This window comes from Protopterus annectens, chromosome 12.part0, assembly GCF_019279795.1.
Source record: "Protopterus annectens isolate FY-2018-M chromosome 12.part0, PAN1.0, whole genome shotgun sequence".
Classification (NCBI taxonomy): Eukaryota; Metazoa; Chordata; order Ceratodontiformes; family Protopteridae; genus Protopterus; species Protopterus annectens.
Window position 1 is genome coordinate 1,267,852,643 of NC_056746.1, and position 22,986 is coordinate 1,267,875,628.

The 22,986-nt window shown below is 39.8% G+C and overlaps 1 protein-coding gene across 3 annotated transcripts in view; it reads left to right on the forward strand.

Moving 5' to 3' along the window:
- Positions 1-22,986, forward strand: part of SLC13A3 (solute carrier family 13 member 3) — a 709,014-nt gene that overhangs the window by 630,487 nt on the left and 55,541 nt on the right. For all 3 annotated transcript variants that reach the window (XM_044090300.1, XM_044090299.1, XM_044090298.1), the window contains exon 12: positions 11,445-11,582. In XM_044090300.1, the coding sequence (XP_043946235.1) occupies positions 11,445-11,582 (138 nt within the window). The remainder of the gene's footprint in view (positions 1-11,444; positions 11,583-22,986) is intronic.

Consider the following 22,986-nt stretch of genomic DNA (forward strand, 5'->3'; position numbering starts at 1 on the left):
TTAAAGTGTTACATTTTGGATGTAAAATGTTTCCTCCAACACCATTTATATATACTACAGCAAGTTTGAAACATTAGGCGAAGGAACTATTTTACATCAAAAATATATAAAAAAAATAATATAAAAAGAAAGTAAAACAACAGTTTTACAGACAGCCCATTTTCAAAGCACACTAATACCCTCAAGGGTGTGTATTGTGTAAATAATGCCCTTCACCGACAGGCCTTAGAATACCCCTGGGTGGCATTATTTACACAATAACAATGACCTTGTTTGGCATTATTGCTTGCGTAAATTACATTAGAGAATGGGTGACCTGTAGATGAGCACCCTGATTGGAGAATGACCTTTCTCCAGCAGGGTGTAAATGTATAGGTAAAGCCTGCTGAAAAATGACTCTGCTGCTTCATGGCAGCATATTAAGCTGCAGTGGAGCTCAGACTGAAAATAACCTAATGGTTGCCATTATTTTACGCTCGCTAAGCAGCGATTTTGTGCAGTTTAGTGAGTGAACAGAACATTTAAATCTACTCTGTTTTAAGTATGTAAAGCATTGATAAAGAGTCTGTTTTGAATTCCTTCTGGATGATATTAGTTTTTATATTCCTGACAAAAGATAAACTCTGATTCTAGGTTCTTCAGTACAAACTTCTTTCTCTACGTTTTGGAGTTTCTTGACATGGACATGTATTTATTTAACTATTTTTTTTTTAAACACCTTTATTGAATTATCACTTATGACATAGACAAACTTACTTTTGCTAAGGCCTACAACTCCTTACCTGTATCCATTAGGTCAATGTCCTCCCTCCCATCTTTCAAAACCACTCTGAAAGACTTCCTAGCTAAAATCTGGCACTGTTCTTGCCCAAAACCAGGATGAACTATATCCCTAAATGTGAACCGATACCTTTCCATTCCTTATACCTCCTTACTCTCCCTTCTTCACGTACTTTCTTACGTCTATCAAATTCTCTTCTTTGACTTTCAGTCTAAATATGTCATAAGTCTGTTTTACCCTCACTTTATATTGCAGTTCCTGTTTGCTTATTACTAACTTACCTTTAATTTCACTGCAAATTGTCAAAAAAAATCTCTAAATATTATATGATTTTCATATCACTTGTATTAAACTAGAGATGTTTTTGTTGTATTTTTGAAGATTGTAAAAGTATTGTTCTTAAATTTTTTTGTAATAATTTGGAGCATTTTCCCTGGGTCTCTGCTGAAAATGAACTTCTACCCTGTCAGTTTTTCTCAGTAATCAAATGTCAATAAATATAAACTAAACAAATCATATTAACAAGTTCACGTTTACAAACATTATATATCACATAATTTGTTATATATCCCATAATCTTGGCAACAATATGTCATTTATTCAATCCCTCCTTTCTCTTAAATTATATTCTTCCTCCAAACCATTTTCTACTTGTATTATTCCCACAATTTCCATTTTTTCTACATAATTTACTCCTGATCTTTACTAAAGATGCCACTTCTGTTTTTTATCTGTTACAATATTTACTACTTCAAGTATAGCTGGTTTAGACTCTGATTTCTATTTTCTATTTATTATTTTTATTGATTTATTTTGGCAGCCACCAGAATAAAACTTAACAAGGCCTTACTATGTCCAGACAATTCTGATCCTGTATCCTAGCTCAAAAAATAATTTTCTTAGTTACATTCATTTGCTTACCCAGTATTCCCAACAGAGAACTGTGTAGGGAGTTTTTAGAGTCTGCCAACTCCTTACACTCCCAAAACATATGATCCCAACTGTCTCTTTCTTCCCCATTATACCTCCAACATTTTCCATCTACCTGTGGAAAATTATTTGAAGTCTGTTTGGTGTGTAAAAGTATACAAATACTTCCAGGCAAGAATCCTAAATCTTCTCGAACTTGTTTCATATTTGGGAACCATACTTATGTCCTCCCATTGTTTCTTTGTGAATTGCTTGTCTCATCTCTTTTCACATTTTTTCTGACCTCTTCTGATTGATTCCTGTAGTTATCACGCAGTAGTTTATACGCCCTACTAATTATTCCTTTTCTGTTCTAGATTCATTTAAAAACTCAGCAGTACAGGTCTTTCATTTAGGAATGCACTTTCTCTTTGTCTCTATTCAGATATATGTTCCTAATAGGGAAGTCTGTCGCTAGTCTGCAATCAGAATGCCTTCTTGGCCTCTTCCCGTTCTATTTACTTTCCTTCTCTAATTTCGTTGTTTCCAACACCTTGATTTCTTTGCCATCTTCCTCCAGTAAATTCCAGCCCTTCTTGTCTATTCTATGTACCCCTAATTGCATTCATCCCTATCGGCAGAATCTCATTTTTCCATTCCTGTGTTGGCTTAGTTCTTAGTATACTTTCTTGAGCTTTTTGTATTCCAGGCAGAATTGAGATGATCTATAAAAAATAATAATAAATGTTGGACATGCAATTCAGGTGTGAAAGTTGATTGGAAACATAATCTTTTTTATGACTGCACATTAGTGTTTATATTTTGGAAAGATTTCCACTCATTTGCACAGTTACTATGGAAAAATAAATACATTTTAACCGATCACCTTGTGGTATATAGTGCTCTGATTACTGATTTGTGTATATATAAAATAGGTATCTTCTGCTGTGGTGTGTTTTAACGGGTCTATATTATATTCTCGAAAGCCGACAATGTCGAAGCTGACATTGTCGACATGAGAATATCGAATGCTCAGAATCTTGAGCATGTAAATGGAAATCTCCGTAAGGGGAGATTTCCATTTACTGCAATGTAGTGCGGTCTCGGAGTTGGTATATTTAAGTAGCGGGGGGTGTGAGGGGTGCAGGGGGGCTTACCTCCCTTCTTAAACCTGTTAGGGTACTTTTTTCTTTTTGTCTTTTTATAAGGTCGATGTTTGAAGACATTGACCATATGGTGACCCAACACATGCAACACATAGACCACACAGTCAGAGTGTCAAACAGTCACAGCCCTTAAGGCCAAACAAAATGCCAGACACACTTGTCATTGGTGATTCCATAGTCAGGCACACTGCCAGACTGAGTAAGGAGAAGGTCACAGTAAGCTGCCTGATCCGCCACATAACGCAAGCACTCAGGTCTCTCAACAGCAGGTACAACTCAGTCATTGTCCACGCTGGTGTCGGACTACATGAAAAGGGATGTTGAGGAGCTCTCTGATTATGTAGCCCAGGCAGGTATGACCCTGACCTTGAGCAGTATCCTACCTTCACCTAGAATGATGCCACAATACAGTGATAAGATGATCAGCTTTAATAATTGGCTTAAATTCTGGTGTCATTCAAAGGGGATCCAATGTCTGTCTGCCTGGGATGACATGCTGGACAAGCCACGCTGCTTCACAAGGCGGCTTGCACCTGTCACCCTGGGCTTCCGGATATTGGCAAAGGCTCTTGCCACCCCATAGTGCCTTTTTAGGCAAGGCTCAAATTCTAAACCTACCACCCTAGACCACCAAAAGGAAAAAACTAAGGGTAATGCTGCTCAATGCCAGAAGTCTCAATCTCAAGATGCAGGCCCTTCTCAATATGGAGAACATCGATGTCTGTGCTGTGACAGAAACCTGGTTCAAGGCTCCTGAGAGCACCCCAGCACTAACAGGTTTCACCTCATATCATCCCCAAAATCCGGACAACACCAAGAAAGGAGGGGTGTCCATATTCATAAAGGACACCCACACCTCAAGGTTATGCATCGGAGACCATCCAGGTGCAATTAACCATAGGCAAGACTGCTCTGCAATTTGTAGCATGTTACAGGCCACCCTCTCAAACTCAGGAACCTCACATGGCCTTCCTGAAAACATTGGAGGGATAAATGTATCTCCAAACACCATCATACTAGGTGACTTCAACTACCCTAATATAGACTGGGAACACTACTCAAGCCCGAACACTCTAACCCAAAGATTCCTGGAGTTCATAAACTCAAATGCCATGGAACAACTAGTCACCATCCCCACAAGAGGTGAAAACATACTTGATCTCATCATCACGAACATGGGATCAAAATGTTCAACACCCTCACTGGTGAGATCAGATCATAAACTAATCTCGCTGGAGGTCCTCATCCCGCCCCACCTGAAACAAAAAGACCACAGTGAAAAACTTCTCAAAAGCCGATTTCACACTTCTAAAAACTAGTGTGGTCTCCTTTAAGGCCCCTGAGCCAGTGGTAAACATTACTCAAACCGCTGAATCACTTACAAATGCCTTCTACCAGCACCTACAGGACTGCATGGATCAGACAATCCAAAACAAAACTAAGACTCTCTGTACCAAAGGCCAGTCTGGTGGACCCCAGCCATAAACAAGCTCTACAACAAAGGAGGAAGCTACTACAAGATAGAGCAAAATCCTTGAAAGGTAAGACACCTTTGATCATTATAAGTAAAAACTAAGAGCTCTCATAAAATCATCCAAGGCAAATTTTGAGAGAAAAATCGCCAAGGACTCTAAAGACAATCATAAGGCCTTCTTTAGCTATGTTAGAAACCTAGGAGGAAACTCCCAGATATGCTCAGAATTAGTTCAAAATGATGTGAAAATTACTGAACCTACACACATTGCTAACATACTGGCTGACAGGTTCAGTGCAAACTTCTCCCCCCCCCCAAAGGAGAGATATCTATTCCAGAGGATTGTAGCCCCCAAACATCTCCACAGGTGAGAACTGCCCTCACTAAGGCAAAAACACAGCATCCATGGGACGGATGGTGTTGTGCTTCATGAACTCGAATTAAACCCACAGTTAGGACAGCTGTTTAATCTTAGCCTCACCTCAGGATGTGCCTCCACAGACCCTGGAAATTACCGCCCCAAAAGCCTTATCTGCAAAGCCATGGAGAGGATCATAATGGAACTCATAAATAAAGACATAGGGAACTTGCAGACTTTGGATCCAACCCAGTTTGGCTTTGTCAAAGGCAGATCCTGCCTCTTAAACTTGGTTGACTTTTTGAGACAGTCACCAAGGCCATTGATGAGGGAAAGGCAGTCCATACAGCCTACCTCGACCTGGCAAAGGCCTTCGACACATTACCCCACTCAGGTATCATCGAAAAACTCATCAGCTTAAATGTAAACCCATACATCACAAGATGGGTTGCAAACTGGCTAGCGACAGAACCCACAGGGTCAGAGTTGCTGGAGCCATGTCAGACTCAAAGCCTGTCACAAGTGGTGTCCCACAGGGCTCAGTCCTGGGTCCACTCTTGTTCATCTACTTTTCTGAAGTACAAGCAAACACAGGAGGGTTATGGCTGACAAAGTTTGCAGATGACTACACATCTGACACAGATATCCTCCAGAAGGGCCTCACAGAAACGGATAACTGGTGCCAGAGCCATGGCCTGAAGTTAAAATGCATAGTCATAAAACAAGGTTACCCCAAGCTACCATATAGGTGACAATCCACTGAGCACAGAAAAAGTCATCAGGGATCTGGGGACTCAAGTTGACAGTAGTCTTTCGTTTGACACTCATGTTGCTAAAGTAGTTAGGAAAACCTTCTATATCGCCCACCTGATCATGAAGGGATTCACATCTAGATCAAGGGAGGTCATCCCCTGTACTCATCACTCATTAGACCTATGATTGAGTACAATGCCCGTTCATGTATCTGACCAGACACTTGATGCAGCTTGAAAGGCCCCAAAGTTCCTCACCAAAAGGATAAAGGGTCTCAAAAATATGTCTTATGCTGCCCGACTGAAAGAACTCCAGCTTTATTCAGTCTCCTCAGAGGTGACCTGTGCCTGACATATAAGGCCATGTCAAACCCAGATTTGATGAATATGCTTCACCTCTAGATCCCTCAGAACCACAAGGGCGGGAGACTTAAACCTTGACACGGTTATAAATAGAACGTGCTGGAGGGACAGATTCATCACCCAGAGACTCCCTATGCTGTGGAACAAAATCCCGGTACATGTGAGGCAGAGCACCTCGCTGGCCTTGTTCAAGAGGAATCTTGACCAATGGATGGGAGATCGCAGATATACCCCAGGGATTACTTCAGTGTCACTGCTTGACAGAGGCACAGAAAAATGATAGGCATAGTTTTTATTCAAACTAAAGGGGTGGCGAAAGCCACATAACTATGGGCTAGGCTTATAAATGCCCTTGGGCAGATAGCCTATTATGAACCTATGAACCTATATGTTCGATGTTTTCAAACATCGATCTTATAATGTAGACTTGTTTTAACAATAGCATGAGAAACGGTTACATAAAACTCAGAATTTATTAAACCATATTGGTACGTGGCAGAGAAATTTACAATACTACTAGAAGAACAAAAATCTTTATTGTCTACTTATAAATAATAGTCTGAATTATCTTTTTGGGACTGAATAAATATAGAAATAATGCTCTTGTTCTGTAATAGCAGAAAATCAAATATTATCTTCAATATGACAGATGTAATATGGTTTACTGAGGTATGATATTGCTTTGTAGTTTGGATAAGGCACATGGTGCACATATTTTATATAGTGAATTTAGGTTAGTTGTTATTCGTTAACTGTTAATTTTGTTGTATAAAAATTAGTTGAGACTTCACATTATGGCTTGCAAATGTATTTAACGTCTTATATTCTGTAATAATAATCATAATAATGATACTTTATATAAATTTATGATTATATAAATTGATGTTTGTATGTCTCAAGCTTAAATAAAGTATGAAAAAAGAAAGTAAGATATCAGATTAGTTTTGGTAGCTACCTGTTGGCCGAAATGACTATCTGTGTTCTTCCTTTTGCTGGAAAAACTGATTCAGTTTCTAGACTTCCTGTCTGTGAGGATTTCTTTATCTAAGGTCAAGACAAGATTCTGCACCCTTCACTTTTTTCTTCAAAACGTTTCTTGTTCAAGAACCCTTTGCAGTGGAAAAGATATGAATTTGGTTAGCTTGGCAGCAATGGTGTTAGTTAGGAAGGAAATACCCAGCTTCATGCCACCTTCGCTCCTATTTCATCACCTAACTATTCTGCCAGTGAGACAGCAAGAGAATGATTTTCTGGATTATAAGGCAGGGTAGCATGAGGACCTCATGAATGCTGAAAGGGATGGGCAAGACAACAAAAAGTTATAATAAAAATAAATAAGTGTAACTTTACAGCTCTGTGTACTTCATCTTCCTACAGCTCTGCTCCTGCTGTTTTGGTGTCAGATAGGGATGCACGAATCAGATGAGGCTATGTTTTTCAGGAGGCCAGAAAGCCTACTGCTATGAAATATCTGTCGTAAAGAAGAAAGCGGCATCAAATGGCAATAACTGTCTTTCTGCTAGTGTATTTTATTTTCATTAGATAGATTTGTCCAATGTGGAACTCTTTCTTTTTTACCTTAAAACTTTCCCAAAAGGTGATGGTACTTCCCTGTATCTACATGGATTTTCATACTGCAGATATGGACTTGTCCCCTTTTTGAATAAGTATTTTCTGCTACATTAAAGTTAATTTTCCCTCGTGGCTATTAGCATCACTAAAATATCGTACAGGTATAGATTGTAATGCATCGTCTGCCTTGTACAGTTATTCCTAAAGTGTTCATGATTCCCAGTTCTTCCTGCATGTCAAAGGTTTGTCCATTATCACACTAAATCAGATGCTTCATCTGCTAACCTTTTATTGTTATCCTTAAAACCACATGGAACAGTTTCACATTTATTCGCAAAGAAAACAGTGTGGGCTTATATTTCCAGGACCATCCACATTAGGAAATCATCAATGGAGATGTTGGACTTCTTTTGCTCCTAACAAGATAGCTACATCTGTGGGACGCTCATAGGTCCTGGTATATCTGTGGGAAATTCATAGTTCCTGGTATATCTGCAGAGAAGCACATAATTCCTATCTAGCTAGCCAGTTGCTCATCTGTTTTCTTTTTGATAGCCTGATAACAATCCATTGAAGGTTGCTTCTGTACCATGCATTCCACTGGGGGTGGAAGAAGCTTCAGTATTGTTTTTATGCAGTTGGCAGCTGGCAGGTAATATCTGTGAGACAGCATCTTTATCTTCTGTATGTACTTTCACTAACAAATTATAGTGCTCTTTTAAATGTAGTCAGGGATTTTACTTAATTTCTCTGAGGGACCATTGGTCAGAGTATTATCCTGCAATTTACATGCTTGCAGATCTGTACATTAGTAATAGTTTATAAGGAGGGGATGTGAATTATGGGAAAATATATAGCTGTGCGAAGTCCTCACTGCATCAATCCTATCTCTTTTGAAGGAGCATATGATCTCCTTTTGTTCATTTTTCTTTCTGTTACACCCTTATTTTGGTTTGCTGTGCTGGTGACTTGTCACAGTCCACTGGTAGTATGCTTACTGTTAGTGGTCAGATCATTATGCACCCTACAGAGCTGTATGTGGCAAGGACTGTGAATGGAAAAGGCTATACTTGAAATGGACATTATAATAACCTGGTATTGTTATAGGGTGAATAATATCATCCTGAAAGAATTCAGCCATCACCTCTTTTTCCTATGTTTTACAATTGGGGTTGGGGTCTCACTTCAACAGTGACGATCAGCTACAGCAAGGTTTACAACACCAGGTGGCTAGCCCTGCCATGGTTGTTCTTTCACCCCACACACACTAGCATACTAACTTACACCTAGGGCCAATTTGGAGTGCCTAATCCACCTACTGCATGTCTTTGAAATGTGGGAGGAAACCAGAGCACCCAGAGGAAACCCACATGAGGACAGGGAGGACGTTCAAAATTTTGCGTAGAAGGTACCCCAGCCAAGAACCGAACTGGGGAACTTATTGTTGTGAGGTGACAATCCTATCTACTGAGCCACTAGAGTTGTCTTCTGTATATGCTGTCATATAGAGGGGTGGTAGCAGAAAGATTATATACTTAACTTAAACCTTAACTTGATTTACATGCTGATTTTGCTGCTGTTCCTGTCACGCTTGTAAATTTTAATTTCCTCACACATAGAAATTTTGACTTAAAAAAAAGAGAAAAAGAAACTCAATTGTTTTTCACTATGCATTCTGTATGGGCCACAATGGCATCCAGGCCAAGTGACTGGCATCATAGAGAGTTAGTGAGGCTGGCATCATGGAGAGTTAGTGAGGCTGGCATCATGGAGAATTAGTGAGGCTGGAGCATCATGGAGAGTTAGTGAGGCTGGCATCATGGAGAATTAGTGAGGCTGGCATCAATGAGACACTGAGACTGGCATCAATGAAAGTAAAAGTGATCTAAACAAAAAATGCTATGTTACCAAAGGTAGTCTCAACAAGTAAAGAAAATGCAGGAACAAAGATGAGATGTACCACCAAGGCTGTCGTGAGACAAACACATCACATTAAAAAACAAATTCTTTAATACGAACAATAAAAAGTAGCATAAAACAAAGTACTAGGGTGGATAAATGCTTTCGGTAAAAACCTTCTTCAGATCCTCACCCATTAACCAACAATTTTTCTTATAAAAGGAGTAATAGCCAATCATCAAGAATCAGGAACAGGCTGGACCAATGAACTTTTCAAACTGAATCATCCATTTAGCATATCGAGATGACCAATGACAGACTATCAGAAGCTATTTCTTCCAGTCAGAAACATCCCAGTCTCAAATTCATTCAGAATCACAGTAGAACCAATCAACAACAAACAGGAATAAGCTGGGCCAATGAACTAGTCATACTGAACCAGCTATTTAGCATACTATATAGGCAAAACTAATAGACCTTTTAAAGATCGGATTCTATGACACCTGTCTGACATTCATAACAGTGTTGAGACCAATGCCTTATATGAGCATATTAAAAACAACAATATATACTGGTTTCATTTTATGGCCATACGTATGCTAAGAGACAATTTGAGGAGGGGTGATATACGCAACAACACTGAATTACAAGAAACTAAATGGATTATGGAACTCAGAGCCAATCGTCCACCTGGTCTTAATGGTGTTATCCCCCTTAAGCCTATTTTAAAAGCAAGAGGCCTTGTCAAGAAATGCAGTTGATCTGATGTAACATGCTGATTGCATTACCGACTTGAGTATATCTGGGCTATGAATTCTGTTGTCTTACTTTCTTTCCCTTCATATAAGGAGAAGGTGTTTTTGACCACACAGCTGATTGGTTATTTTGGTCTAGCAATTACTAATAGATATTGCCTTATTTACATTTGAAGATATTTTTCTTGATCGGCTGGTTGCAACTGTCACTGTGCACAGTCACTTGATCAGAAAAACAAAGAGTTCTGCCAAGATATAGAGCCACTCTACTGATAGAAAAGAAAAATCATGCTATCATTTAGGAAAGCCTGCATCTAAGTCAACATGGGCATCGTATTTTGCTCCTTAGTTTCCTTTTGCTTCTACTGGGTGTTTTCACGGACTCTTTTCCTCACATGAATATGAATAGTCAAGGTCTAATTTCTGTTGGAAGACAAGCTTCCTGACTATGAATAGTCATGACTTGGTTCCTATTGGCGAAATAGCTTCCTGATTAAAGACTATTGGAGCTTTTGTTATGCTAAATAGCTGGTTCAGTATAGCTAGTTCATTGGACCAGCTTGTTCCTGTTTGTTGTTGATTGGTTCTACTGTGATTCTGAATGAATTGGAGACTGGCATGCTTCTGACTGAAAGAATAACTTCTGATAGTCTCTCATTGGTCATCTTGATATGCTAAATAGATGATTCAGTTTGAGAAGCTCATTGGTCCAGCCTGTTCCTGATTCTTGATTGGCTATTACTCCTTTCATAAGAAAAATTGTTGGTTAATGGGTGAGGATCGGAAGAAGGTTTTCACCGAAAGCGCTTATCCACCCTAGTACTTTGTTTTATGCATCTTTTTATTGTTTGTATTAAAGAATTTGTTTTTTACCGTGACATGTTGGTCACACGACAGGCTTGGTGGTACGTCTCATCTTTGTTCCTGCATGAAAGTAAAACTGAGGTTGGCTTCATGGAAAGTTAGGGAGGGCTGGCATCTGAGCATTGAATCAAAAGAGGAATACTGGGAAGGGAAAGTAATGTGACTGATGAAAGAGAGACATTTCAATCTAGTCTTCAGGAAAGAGGACTTTAAAGTCTAGTCTCGAGGAAACAGTACTTTACAAAGAGGGTTTTGAGCACCTGACTGAGGAAATGGTAAAGTGTGAGCCATTATATGGGTTTATCATTGATTGAAGAGAGCAAGAAAGAGGATGGGATGAGGGTAGGAGCAGCCATGTGGTTACTAGCTGCAACCATCAACAGCTTTATAGACAATGGGTCTTAATTCCGTCAGCACCATTTTGCACATGACATAAATATCAACATATTTCTTATGTGATAAAACAGTGACCTGTTTAAGGTTTTGTATTTACCATTATTAGACTGAATTTGCTGTGTGTATAAACATACCAAAATGTGCTCTTTCTCTAGGCAGTTCGACTTCAGGTGAATCCACTGTATCTAATGATACCAGGCACTGTTGGATGCTCTTATGCATTTATGTTACCAGTTTCCACACCTCCTAACTCCATTGCTTTTTCATCTGGACTGCTAATGGTGAAGGACATGGTAAGTTTACAGAGAGTTGTATACTAACCTAATGATAACTTTCATATAAGTTAATAATTACTTGCCTTCTTCACAATGAAAAGTGTATAAATTGTTGGAAATAAGTTTTGACATGGAATGTAAGTGCTAATCTGAGTTGTTTGGGGGGGGGGTTCTTTTGACAGACTAATTCTACAGCTATAACATGGAACACTGGACCTACAGTAAGTCCTGGTCAAGAACAACAAGTGATACTGTTACATACATGAGCTGTGTGTTGCATGCTAATCACTTCCAAATTTTGTTTTTTCACACATACAGAGCATTACTTTTCTAGACAGACAGAAACAGAAAGAGAGAGACAAGCAAGCAGGATATATAGAGAGATTTTCTTCATAATCCAACATTAATTTTATTTCAATAGATTTGTAAGTAGATAGGCAGGCTGACAGACAGATGAACAGCTAGGCAGATAGCTTTGCAGACAAAGGGGCAGGATAGGTTGATGCACAGTTAGGTAGATGGATAGTTACTGAGACTGATAGATGGAGGGATTGATGGATAGTTCTATTAGTAAGGAATGCTGCTGCCTTTTAACTCTCCTGCACCTATATGTGTTTTCTTCTTCTTGCTTATTTCTTTGTTAAGATGAAGAATACAGGAAAGGCAGGAGGTGCCAGCTAAAATTAGCAAAAGGAAAAAAAAAACTCCCATCCAGTCTACAATGCTGTCAAGAGTTATTCAGTAGCTGTTAAGCTTCCATTGTTGTTGATATAACACTCTGACAGCTCTGGCGGCTACAGAGGTACAACCGCACTGTCCAGCGTTCTCTAGTGTTGCTCGTTCCACTATTTCTAGCTAATATCACAGCAGAACTTTTCTACATATATAAATATTTAATTATACCCAAGCAAAGGATATTGCTCCTTTTTGACTAAGATTATTTTGTGCCTGCCTCATTACATAATTGAAGCATTTATTGTTTGGTTTCATTTCTCCCTTCATGTTTGAATGTCTACCGCATGCTCTCAGAACATAGCACAGCTTTGTGTTTTAATGAATGTCTCCATTTCAGTGTTAACACCTTGACCAGGACTTATGTTTCTCTGTTAAACACTACCTTTCAGCTTTGTAATATCTTCTTGTGCTTCCTTCATGGCCCTATTTCTTCTTAGTATACTTAACAAGTTTTTCAGTTTCTCCTTCCTTAAGCTTCTGAGGTGGCTGCAGCTGCATTCCTTAGCAGAATGTCTTCACAATCCACAATGCTCAGATGAAGTAATACCACATCCGAACTCTGGTATAGAGTACTAGGGTCTATATCCTGAAATTGAAAGACGTAAATGTCGAATACGTAAAGGTCGACACCTACTTGTCGAAATACCTAAACGTCGAAAGCAGTAAATATCGTAAAACAAAATACCGAAATGTTTTACTTGGCCGTTTCACGTACACGACGTGAAACGTCACTTACAAGTTACTCAGTATATGTAAATTATTATATGTGGATATTATGTTTGAATTACATTATAGAAAGATATAATGTAGAATAATGAAGATATCTTTGATAACATGGAAATATCATGGAGTAAAGTATTAAAATATAAGGGATTTTATAAATATCAGTATGTAGACTAGTTCGGCGTGCATACCCGTTATACCGGTAGCAGCTATACCATAATCTCTACAGCTGTTAAGGTAGTGCCACATATCTGTACAGCTGTTAGGCTAGTGCTACATACCTACACAGTAATGCAGTAGAGTTTGCTACAGGTGTACAGTGGTACACAGACTGAGGTGGAGTTTGCCACATGCTTACTCAGTGATACACAGAAATCAAGTGGTATAGTGCAAAACATATGCACCAGAATACATAGTGCATGGATGGACTTTGCTAATTATGCACCAAGATACACAGTACATGGATGGAGTTTGCTAAATATGCACCGGGATACACAGTATGTGGATGGAGTTTGTTAAATATGCACCAGGATACACAGTACATGGATAGTGCTTGCTAAATATACACAAGTATACACAGTACATGAATGGAGTGTGCTAATAATGCACAAGCATGCACAGTACATGGATGGATCGTGCTACTTCTCTGTAGAGTGGCGCATGGTAATTCCAAATGTTTCCACAGAACATAGATGACTGATGTCACATAGCCACACAATGGCACACAGTACTTCGCCAAAACTATGTCAGATGTCTGCCCAGTGTTACACAGTACTGAGGCGAAGTACCACCATGTCTCAGTACAGTGGTAGATATAACATGAGTGCAATAATGACATGTGACTTAAACCTCCATTAATTAGTTTCCTCTGTTTCTCTTTCTTTTCACCTTCTCGACATGCCTATGCTTTACAGGCATTTTATATCCTAACTACTTTCAAAAAGAATTAGTAACACTGAAAGGATTGTGACTGCAATTATTGTATTTTATTTATTTACTTTGCATTTGTTTACCTGGATAGGCCAACTAGGCAAACAAGTCCCTTTTCCTGAGGAAATTAACTAATTATTTAACTAATTTAATTAAGAAATTAATCAATTAACTACTGTTTAGCCTTGGAAATAGTGTTCTTAACATAGCTTAAGTTGTGGAAGCTTTTCTCTAACCAAGTTCTTTTTTGGTTTGTTATATTTTCATTTTGTTTTCTATATCATCCTGTTGAAGCCTTTGTTTGGGTCTATATTATAAACTTGAATGCTTACCTTATCAAATCCCTAAACATCGACCCGTCCTAATCGAAACTCATAAACACAGAATGCCCTAAACCGCGAAATTTAAAACATCGAACTATCATACTTGTCCCACCCCACCTCCCACTACTTAGTACCTACACAAACAAACCAAATAAACCACATACATACACTAACCAAAACCTTACTTCTAACCCTACACTAAATCTTACATATACCACCAAGTATGCACTTAACTTAACCTGCACCCTAACCCTAAGGTCTGTAACTATCACACACTTACCTTAAAAAGCTAAACCCAAACAAACTAAATAATCCACACACATACACTTAACAAAACCCTACACTAAATGTAACATACATTACCATCTATGCACTTACCTTAACCCACACCCTGACCCTAAGGTCCATAACTATCACACACTTACCTTATGGAGCTATACCGCAGAAGGCCAACCATGACGATTCGAGGTTTCCGGTTTTGCTCTTCTGGACATTCAAAGTTTTCACGGTTCGATAAGGACGGGTCGACATTTAGGGATTTGATAAGGTACGTGTTCGAGTTTCCAATATAGACCCCTTTGTTTTCCTAATTTTCCCTAACAAAAGATATTTATACTCATTAGGATTTACCTGTTATCAAATATTAAGTAAATAAATGAATGTCTACACAATCCATCCTATTTAAGACTTGCAGAGGTGTGAAACTATGCAAAACTAGCTTTTCAAAAGTAAGTAAATAAATAAATAAAAGATAACTAAATTATTTCAATTCTGCTTAAATATTTAAGTGTAATTATAGTGACCCACGTGGTGATACTACTTTGTACTTTTCAGCACTGTTCCTTCTGATTGCATTTTTTTAGTTTGTTCGGAGACCTTAGTTATTGTGCACTTCTATTTCCACAGGTACAATTACTTGTAAAAGCTCTCTGTTTGAACCCTGCTCAGCTAAAGGCTAGTAGTTTAATTCACAGTTGTGGCAGATCTGGGTAGTCCTCCTACCAGATTTGTGCCTTAATCATTTATTACTGCATTTTTTCCCAAACGCAGTGTTACTGGTGAATGTCTGCATAGTCTGGTGCCTTAAACTGTAACAAGTTCAATAGTGAGAGAATTGTCTCTGCTGCAGTCTGTGCTTCTGTGCTTTTATATTCAGCTTATCATTTACCTGCTTAACGTTGCATTCTGTGCTGCCCAGTCCCACACTAACTACTTTGCTACATATTGTCTCCTGTGCATTTTCCTGGAGCTCAGCAAGGCTTGTAATCCTAGCCTGCATTCCAGAAGTGTTTTACTTGTATCCAGTGCCATTCAGGCAAGGATAAGTAGTTTTGATTGCTAAATCGCATTTAAGTTATTTTGACTGATCACTTTTGTTTCCTGCTTTTATGTGTGCATTTCACTGAATTTGATTTTTAAAAAATTGCTGTTCCTCTCACCGTTACTGTCTTGAAATTACTTTCAGCAAGGGTCTTCCAGCTATGGATTGTTTTAACATTGCACTTGTGGGTCTCTTCTACTGTGTTTTTACACCAAGAGAAATGGGTTTATTCATCTTGTGACATGAGGTATTTGCCTGCTATATCTGAATTGGGAAATAGATAAATGGACTTGTAGTGTATTCATTTTATTGTCCAGAGGGCTCATTATTTAGTTTTCTGAGTTTTTTTCTGTGCTGTTATAAATTTTGCATGTTTGCATGGGTTAGCAGTGCCCTGTATAGTAGCTAACCTCTAAAAAGCAAAAACTGTAATCTGTAAAGCAACAATATAGTGGATATGCCTTGTGTGCCAACAGCCTTAGAGCAGGTAGTTGGGCCTTGACTGGAAATACCTGCAAATTTAGTAGAATTCAGTATTTTGTAAACATTAAAGTTAGTAGAATTTAGTGCTGTTTAGCTGAGCCTCTCCAAATGAAGCACCCTTATTAGTCTGCACCAACAAAGCAACCTTAGTTGCTTTCTAACCCCAATACACCACCTCCTTGTTGCTCACAAATTAAAGGACTGGACATTATGGATATGCGATTTCCTAACTGCTCTGTAGCCAGCTTGGTGGATATGGGCATCCTGAGACAATATAGCCACTGTCTCATGTTTACTAACAAACATGTAATCCTTAAAGAAGCAGCCACAATGATACTGGAAGCTAAACTCTCTCATGCAAGTCCACATCAGGTTGTTGAAACCACACACACACACAACACCCACCTCACATAGCACAAAACACTCACATAGACTAATTTATGCTGAGGCACTTAAAAGCAATCTTCCTAAACAACAGAGATCACCTAGGCCACCTGCTATCAAAGCTATGACTCAGGAGGACAAAAGGCACTCAGAAAAAGCAACACCTAACACCACACATACTGTCACTCTCAGTAGAGCCACAAACATAAGCCCCTAAAACAAGCAAACACCCTTCCCAGGTCTCTCATCATAGGGGACTTCATTGTACAATAGACCAATGCCCCTCTAACCAGGCTGAACAAGGAGAAGAGAATGTTAGTTACTTATCTGGAGCCAGGATCCACCAAATCACACCTGCACTCAAGTCATTACACCAAATACCAGAATAAATCCATCATAGTCGATGTAGGTGTAAATGACATGAGATGAACCTCCCTGGACTATGAAGAGGGAAACTATGGAGCTTTCAGATTGTATATCAGGCTGGTATGAGCCTAGCAGTCAGCAGCATATTACCATCACTGAGGATGATGCCACAATATGAACAAAGCCTAGCACTGACCAGCATGTTACCATCAACGAGGATGATACCACAATATGAACAATGCCTGGCACTGACCAGCATGTTACCATCACTGAGAATGACACCACAATATGAACAAAGCCTGGCACTGAGCAGCATGTTACCATAACCAAGGATGATATCACAATATGAACAAAGCCTGGCACTGAGCAGCATGTTACCACCACCAAGGATGATGTCACAATATGAACAAAGCCTGGCACTGAGCAGCATGTTACCATCACTGAGGATGATATCACAATATGAACAAAGCCTGGCACTGAGCAGCATGTTACCACCACCAAGGATGATGTCACAATATGAACAAAGCCTGGCACTGAGCAGCATGTTACCACCACCAAGGATGATGCCACAATATGAACAAAGCCTGGCACTGAGCAGCATGTTACCATCACTGAGGATGATACCACAATATGAACAAAGCCTGGCACTGAGCAGCATGTTACCATCACCGAGGATGATACCACAATATGAACAAAGCCTGGCACTGAGCAGCATGTTACCACCACCAAGGATGATGTCACAATATGAACAAAGCCTGGCACTGAGCAGCATGTTACCATCACTGAGGATGATATCACAATATGAACAAAGCCTGGCACTGAGCAGCATGTTACCATCACCGAGGATGATATCACAATATGAACAAAGCCTGGCACTGATCAGCATGTTACCATCACTGAGGATGATACCACAATATGAACAAAGCCTGGCACTGAGCAGCATGTTACCATCACCGAGGATGATATCACAATATGAACAAAGCCTGGCACTGAGCAGCATGTTACCATCACTGAGGATGATACCACAATATGAACAAAGCCTGGCACTGAGCAGCATGTTACCATCACCGAGGATGATACCACAATATGAACAAAGCCTGGCACTGAGCAGCATGTTACCATCACCGAGGATGATGCCACAATATGAACAAAGCCTGGCACTGAGCAGCATGTTACCACCACCAAGGATGATGCCACAATATGAACAAAGCCTGGCACTGAGCAGCATGTTACCACCACCAAGGATGATGTCACAATATGAACAAAGCCTGGCACTGAGCAGCATGTTACCATAACCAAGGATGATGCCACAATATGAACAAAGCCTGGCACTGAGCAGCATGTTACCATAACCAAGGATGATGCCACAATATGAACAAAGCCTGGCACTGAGCAGCATGTTACCATCACCGAGGATGATGCCACAATATGAACAAAGCCTGGCACTGAGCAGCATGTTACCATCACCGAGGATGATACCACAATATGAACAAAGCCTGGCACTGAGCAGCATGTTACCATCAGCAAGGATGATACCACAATATGAACAAAGCCTGGCACTGAGCAGCATGTTACCACCACCAAGGATGATGTCACAATATGAACAAAGCCTGGCACTGATCAGCATGTTACCATCACTGAGGATGATACCACAATATGAACAAAGCCTGGCACTGATCAGCATGTTACCATCACCGAGGATGATACCACAATATGAACAAAGCCTGGCACTGAGCAGCATGTTACCATCACCGAGGATGATACCACAATATGAACAAAGCCTGGCACTGAGCAGCATGTTACCATCACCGAGGATGATACCACTATATGAGAAAAACATGATTGATTTCAACAATTGGCTATCTTTTTGGTATCATTCTAAGGATATCCAGTATTAGTCAGTTTGGGAGGATATGATCAATAGACCATGTTGCTTTGCCAGGTATGGTCTCCACCTTTCCCCTCTAGGCTTCTGAACACTGGCTAAGGCTTTGTCTGCCCCCATAGAGTCCTTTATAGGTAATGCCAAACTGACAAACCTACCGACATAGCAGAGTTAACTCAATGGAACCTTAAGGTGTCATTGCTCAATGGCAAGAACCTTAATAAAAAAAAATAAATAAATAAAACTACACTCCCTATAAGCCCTCCTTACATCTGAGAACATAGATATCTGTGCAATTACTGAGACATGGTTTAAAGCAGCACAGCATACCCTGGCAGTGCAAGGTTTCAGTGCCTTCCACACTTTTAGAATAGTAGTTGAACAGACAAGGGCTAAACGTGGAGGTGTCTTAATATACATCAATAATAAACAAACCTCTAAGGTGTTCAAGCAAGATGACATGCTGGAGTTTCTGCACGTGCAGATCACCATGGACAAAATCCCTTTCCATATCCTAGCCAGTTATAGGTCGCCCTCCATGTCAGAAGAAGTTCACAATGGATAATTGGACCTATTGAAGACACTTACTATCTAACACACATATTGTCTCCTGTGCATTTTCCTGGAGCTCAGCAAGGCTTGTAATCCTAGCCTGCATTCCAGAAGTGTTTTACTTGTATCCAGTGCCATCCAGGCAAGGATAAGTAGTTTTGATTGCTAAATCGCATTTAAGTTATTTTGTCTGATCACTTTTGTTTCCTGCTTTTATGTGTGCATTTCACTGAATTTGATTTTTAAAAAATTGCTGTTCCTCTCACCATTACTGTCTTGAAATTACTTTCAGCAAGGGTCTTCCAGCTATGGATTGTTTTAACATTGCACTTGTGGGTCTCTTCTACTGTGTTTTTACACCAAGAGAAATGGGTTTATTCATCTTGTGGCATGAGGTATTTGCCTGCTATATCTGAATTGGGAAATAGATAAATGGACTTGTAGTGTATTCATTTTATTGTCCAGAGGGCTCATTATTTAGTTTTCTGAGTTTTTTTCTGTGCTGTTATAAATTTTGCATGTTTGCATGGGTTAGCAGTGCCCTGTATAGTAGCTAACCTCTAAAAAGCAAAAACTGTAATCTGTAAAGCAACAATATAGTGGATATGCCTTGTGTGCCAACAACCTTAGAGCAGGTAGTTGGGCCTCGAGTGGAAATAACTGCAAATTTAGTAGAATTCAGTATTTTGTAAACATTAAAGTTAGTAGAATTTAGTATTTTGTAAACATTAAAGTTAGTAGAATTTAGTGCTGTTTAGCTGAGCCTCTCCAAATGAAGCACCCTTATTAGTCTGCACCAACAAAGCAACCTTAGTTGCTTTCTAACCCCAATACACCACCTCCTTGTTGCTCACAAATTAAAGGACTGGACATTATGGATATGCGATTTCCTAACTGCTCTGTAGCCAGCTTGGTGGATATGGGCATCCTGAGACAATATAGCCACTGTCTCATGTTTACTAACAAACATGTAATCCTTAAAGAAGCAGCCACAATGATACTGGAAGCTAAACTCTCTCATGCAAGTCCACATCAGGTTGTTGAAACCACACACACACACAACACCCACCTCACATAGCACAAAACACTCACATAGACTAATTTATGCTGAGGCACTTAAAAGCAATCTTCCTAAACAACAGAGATCACCTAGGCCACCTGCTATCAAAGCTATGACTCAGGAGGACAAAAGGCACTCAGAAAAAGCAACACCTAACACCACACATACTGTCACTCTCAGTAGAGCCACAAACACTAAGCCCCTAAAACAAGCAAACACCCTTCCCAGGTCTCTCATCATAGGGGACTTCATTGTACAATAGACCAATGCCCCTCTAACCAGGCTGAACAAGGAGAAGAGAATGTTAGTTACTTATCTGGAGCCAGGATCCACCAAATCACACCTGCACTCAAGTCATTACACCAAATACCAGAATAAATCCATCATAGTCGATGTAGGTGTAAATGACATGAGATGAACCTCCCTGGACTATGAAGAGGGACACTATGGAGCTTTCAGATTGTATATCAGGCTGGTATGAGCCTAGCAGTGAGCAGCATATTACCATCACTGAGGATGATGCCACAATATGAACAAAGCCTAGCACTGACCAGCATGTTACCATCACTGAGGATGATACCACAATATGAACAATGCCTGGCACTGACCAGCATGTTACCATCACTGAGAATGACACCACAATATGAACAAAGCCTGGCACTGAGCAGCATGTTACCATAACCAAGGATGATATCACAATATGAACAAAGCCTGGCACTGAGCAGCATGTTACCATAACCAAGGATGATGCCACAATATGAACAAAGCCTGGCACTGAGCAGCATGTTACCATCACTGAGGATGATACCACAATATGAACAAAGCCTGGCACTGAGCAGCATGTTACCATCAGCAAGGATGATGCCACAATATGAACAAAGCCTGGCACTGAGCAGCATGTTACCACCACCAAGGATGATGTCACAATATGAACAAAGCCTGGCACTGAGCAGCATGTTACCATCACTGAGGATGATATCACAATATGAACAAAGCCTGGCACTGAGCAGCATGTTACCATCACTGAGGATGATACCACAATATGAACAAAGCCTGGCACTGAGCAGCATGTTACCATAACCAAGGATGATATCACAATATGAACAAAGCCTGGCACTGAGCAGCATGTTACCACCACCAAGGATGATGTCACAATATGAACAAAGCCTGGCACTGATCAGCATGTTACCACCACCAAGGATGATACCACTATATGAGAAAAACATGATTGATTTCAACAATTGGCTTTCTTTTTGGTATCATTCTAAGGATATCCAGTATTAGTCAGTTTGGGAGGATATGATCAATAGACTATGTTGCTTTGCCAGATATGGTCTCCACCTTTCCCCTCTAGGCTTCTGAACACTGGCTAAGGCTTTGTCTGCCCCCATAGAGTCCTTTATAGGTAATGCCAAACTGACAAACCTACCGACATAGCAGAGTTAACTCAATGGAACCTTAAGGTGTCACTGCTCAATGGCAAGAACCTTAATAAAAAAAAATAAATAAATAAAACTACACTCCCTATAAGCCCTCCTTACATCTGAGAACATAGATATCTGTGCAATTACTGAGACATGGTTTAAAGCAGCACAGCATGCCCTGGCAGTGCAAGGTTTCAGTGCCTTCCACACTTTTAGACTAGTAGTTGAACAGACAAGGGCTAAACGTGGAGGTGTCTTAATATACATCAATAATAAACAAACCTCTAAGGTGTTCAAGCAAGATGACATGCTGGAGTTTCTGCACGTGCAGATCACCATGGACAAAATCCCTTTCCATATCCTAGCCAGTTATAGGTCGCCCTCCATGTCAGAAGAAGTTCACAATGGATAATTGGACCTATTGAAGATACTTACTATCTAACACCATACTCATGGAAGACTTTAATTACCCCTCTATAGACTGTGAATCCTACACAGCTTCAAATCTTCAGGCACAGAGACTCCTAGATTTTGAAAATAACCTTGACCAAACAGTGAATACACGCACTAGAGCCTCCAACACACTGGACCTCATACTCACAAATATGGGAGAACACCACACTCCCCCATTGTCTCATCATCCCTGGTAAGGTCCATCCATATAGCTGTCTCCTTCAAAATCAAAATCAACTATGAAATTCCATTAAAACCAGTAACAGCTGGGAACTATTCTAAGGCAAATTATCTGTCATTAAGTGATGGTTTGTCAAAATTCAGTGCCCCTCCAAACTCAGAGAACACACCAGCCTATGCTGAACTGCTTTGAGAAATTCTGTACAGCTATGTCAGTGACTGCATCGAAGCTGCTCTACCTACCAGAAGTAAGCCCAGAACTAGCCCCAGAAGCAAACCACCCTGGTAGCATCTCAAATTAATGATATATAACAAAAGGAAAAAAATATTGCAAAAATCAGAAAGGGTAATTCCCATAAAGATAAAAAAACTCTTTCATCAAAATAAATTGGCAACTAAGAGGGCTGATTAGGTCAAACAAAGCCAACCATAAGGACTTCTAAAGCTGTGTCAGAAACATCAAGAGCAGCATACAGCAATGTGCTGGACTTGTGACTAATGGTGCCACATTCACTGAACCTGGTCATATAGTGAACTTATTAGCGGACAAAGCCAATTTCAACTTTACCTTTCTCTCACCCCCAACCACCCCCCCCCCCAGTA